This window comes from Cyprinodon variegatus, unplaced genomic scaffold, assembly GCF_000732505.1.
Source record: "Cyprinodon variegatus isolate N-32 unplaced genomic scaffold, C_variegatus-1.0 Scaffold58, whole genome shotgun sequence".
NCBI lineage: Eukaryota > Metazoa > Chordata > Actinopteri > Cyprinodontiformes > Cyprinodontidae > Cyprinodon > Cyprinodon variegatus.
This window is the reverse complement of record NW_015150511.1, coordinates 702,637-705,999: the sequence shown is the minus strand read 5'-3', so window position 1 is coordinate 705,999 and position 3,363 is coordinate 702,637. Positions and strand designations below refer to the sequence as shown.

Below are 3,363 nucleotides of genomic sequence, written 5' to 3'. Positions count from 1 at the left end.
AGCTTCTCGTCATAACTGGAGTAAACCAGGAAACATGAAACTAAAGAACATAAAACCACCACTAGGTGGCATCCTTAATAAGGGCTCCAGTGTGCTCCTGCTCCTTATGTTCCTCATGCTCCTTTGGAGGATGTTTGAGTTTTATTTAAGAAAATTAAATCTTCAGCAGTAGAACTCTTTTTTAAATGTGCATGATGCTGTTGGACAAACTGGGTCTATTCTGGGCTTTTTTTAAGCAGATTTGAGCTCTATTTTGAAAAAGACCAATTTGGACCCAGTAGAACTAGAGAGCAAACAATACCGTTTTTTTTTAAGTTGGTGCAGATTATTTTGACATGAATCTGATCCCCAATATGTGCTGCTGTTTTTGTCATTTGAACTGGATATATATACATATACATATATATAAACAAACAAACGCATACATACACTCACACAAAAATACATACTCATACATAACTTTTTGTTCTACCCGTCTATATCATAAACACATTCACCCTCTCTATAATCAAATTCTATGAAATAATTTCGTTTTCTTTAAGAATTGAATAATTATTTATATATGTTTACTCCCCTAATTCTGCCTCAACATATCTAATAAATTAATCTTTTCCTTAATACATTCAAACTCTCTCCTCATATATCTTCTCTCGCTTTCATATTTATGACATTCCACTATAAAATGTTCTATTGTTTCACATTTTCCACAGAAATCACATTTGCCAGTAGTATGCTTTTGAATTTACAAAAGTGTATAATTAAGTCCTGTCTGCCCAAATCTTAACCTTGTAATTAATCTCTCTCTCCCCTCCTTTCTATTTCATCTTCCATTTCTTCTTTTCCTACTATCTTCTGAATTTCATAAAACCATCTTCCTGCTTTTTCTTCATCCCGCCTTTGTTTGCTTTTTTTCCATCAACTTTTCTAACTAATAGCATTTTGAATTGCCCTCTTTGCCATTTGATCTGTCCTCTGGTTTCCGTCTACTCCAATATTTGCTGGAACCCACACAGATACAACTATCAAACCCATATTCTTTATTCTAAATAATGTATGAAATATTTCTAATAGAATGTCCATCCTACTATCTGACTGGTTATATTTTAAACTTAATAATGCAGAGCTTGAATCTGAACAAATTACTGTTTTTATTGGTTTTATGTGTCTTTATTGTAAAGCTAATAATATTGCCAACATTTCCCCTGTGTATACTGATAATCCTTCTGAAATTCGTTTTGCTATTTTTATATTGAATTTGGTCATACAAAAGCTGTTCCTACTTTCCTTGTTATTTTTGATGCATCTGTATAAATGTGAATATATTGATAATAATTGTCTAAATGTAACTGTACTAAATTAAAATCTACCGATTTATCTAGTTTCTTTTGCATTGTAGACATATCTACTACGCCCTTGTGTCATCATCATGTGACGTCACTTTGGACGCGGGGAGCAGTTTCATTGGCTAAACACTTCGGATACAGGAGGAGGTGTTTTCCTCATTCTCCTCCTGTTTGTCACCGAGTCAACCTGAAGTTTGGGTCCTGGGATGTAGACCTGAGCTGATTCTTATCGAACCGAGCCGGTGGGATCACAATATCACTCAACGGACACGCGCCCACCAGAGATCGCCCTGTGGGACAGAATGAGCGACAACAGCGTGGACACGAGCACGCTCTGCCTCTTTGATGTTGACGGCACACTGACGGCCGCGAGACAGGTAATAAAAATAAATAAATAAATAAAACACGATAACAGAAACGCATGACAGCTGTCAGAACAACTTCCGGCTCCACGTAATTTACTGTAGCCAGTCCGCTTTTTAATGAGCTCTACCGAAACACCAAACGGGTTTGGTTCCGCATTAAAACTTAAAAAGTTAAAATCAACCAGTTGTTTGAGATACAAATAAAATTCATTAAATACACATTCGTAAAGAAATATCCCTTTTTAATATACTATTAATTATTTAAACAGACAATTGTGTTGCTAGCGTCTACATTTATCCGGAAGTATCTTACGGAACATAAAAACCGAACGCACTTTTGTAGTTTCTTCCAGCAACTTTGAAGATTTTCGTCAAACAGCTAATTTGGACCCTTAGATACGTCTCTGAAGTTTAGCGATTATTTCTAAACCAGTGCAAAGCTTTAAATCTGTGTAATTATCATCCTTTTGACCCGAATGTTTCAAATATTAGCCTTGTTTCGGTTTATTTTAGCTAGCATCCTGCTAATAGCTGGACCAGTATCAACCAGTTTAACTGGAATGTAGACTACTGATCTAAACTGGTCGATTATTAAAGAACAGCCTCTGACCCAGCGTTTAATAGAACAGAGAAACAAAAATCAAGATAGTTTTTATTTGTTAATTATTAACGTTTATTTGTAATCATCAGTCCAGGGTCACCATCACTTGACAGCTACATTATTATTGAATTAAATAGTCTTTACTCTATTTGATGGGCTTTAGAGACCTCCACTGGAAAATGATTCCAGATGGTTACAACCCAAATACATTTTCACTTCTTTATGACTAAATCATTACCTTGAATTGATAAATCTGCTCTTATAGACTGTATCAGCCCAAATATCCTGCCTCCAAAATTCATTTAAACACATAATAAACCTCCTCAGCCCCCAGCTCTTAACCTTCAGGTGTGAGACTGTATATTTTCACTAAGATTAATTTCACTCCAAACAAGAAGATGTTGTAATTCTTCTTATGCTCTCTGATGGTTAAGCAGTGGTGTTTCCCAGAAACACCACACATCTAAACCAGGTTTTATGGTTTAATAATTGATGTTTAGTGATCTCACATTGGAGAAATGTACCTCTGCATTTAACCCATCCCCTTGTGGAGCAGAGGGCCACCAGTGTGGGGTTTGGGGTCTTGCTCAGGGACCCAGAGTGCAGGCTGTGGGGATCCAACCGGATACTTGCAACCTTCTCAGAGCACAAGCGCAAATAGGCTGATATGTGGAGATAAATTTGTTCCAGTGTTATTGGAATAAAAAGAAAATGAAATACTTTTGAAGAAAATGTGCTTCAGATGGGGAACTTTTAAAAACTTCTAAGGGTTCTTAAAGTAATTTATACGGAAGAGGATTAGGGCCAGTGGGAAAAAAAAAAAAAGTTAACTGATTTTTAATTTTTATTTCAGTTTAGTATGGGAAAAAAAGTCAGAATTTTGACTTTTTTTCTCAGAATTCTGACTTTAATCTCAGAATTCTGACTTTCTTCTCAGAATTCTGACATTTTTTATTGTCAGAACTCAGTCAGAATTCTGAGAATTTTTTCAGTGGCCCTAATCCTCTTCTGTAAATTTATGTTTATGCAAAACTTCAAAATGTTTTTTTTTTTT

General features: G+C 35.4%; 1 protein-coding gene across 1 annotated transcript in view; it reads left to right on the top strand.

Moving 5' to 3' along the window:
* Positions 1–1,463: 1,463 nt before the first annotated feature.
* The window catches only part of LOC107082664 (phosphomannomutase 2-like), a 6,854-nt gene continuing 4,954 nt past the window's right edge, over positions 1,464–3,363 (top strand). Inside the window, exon 1 of the mRNA XM_015371450.1 lies at positions 1,464–1,720. Within this exon, the coding sequence (XP_015226936.1) occupies positions 1,646–1,720 (75 nt within the window). The 5' untranslated portion in view covers positions 1,464–1,645. The remainder of the gene's footprint in view (positions 1,721–3,363) is intronic.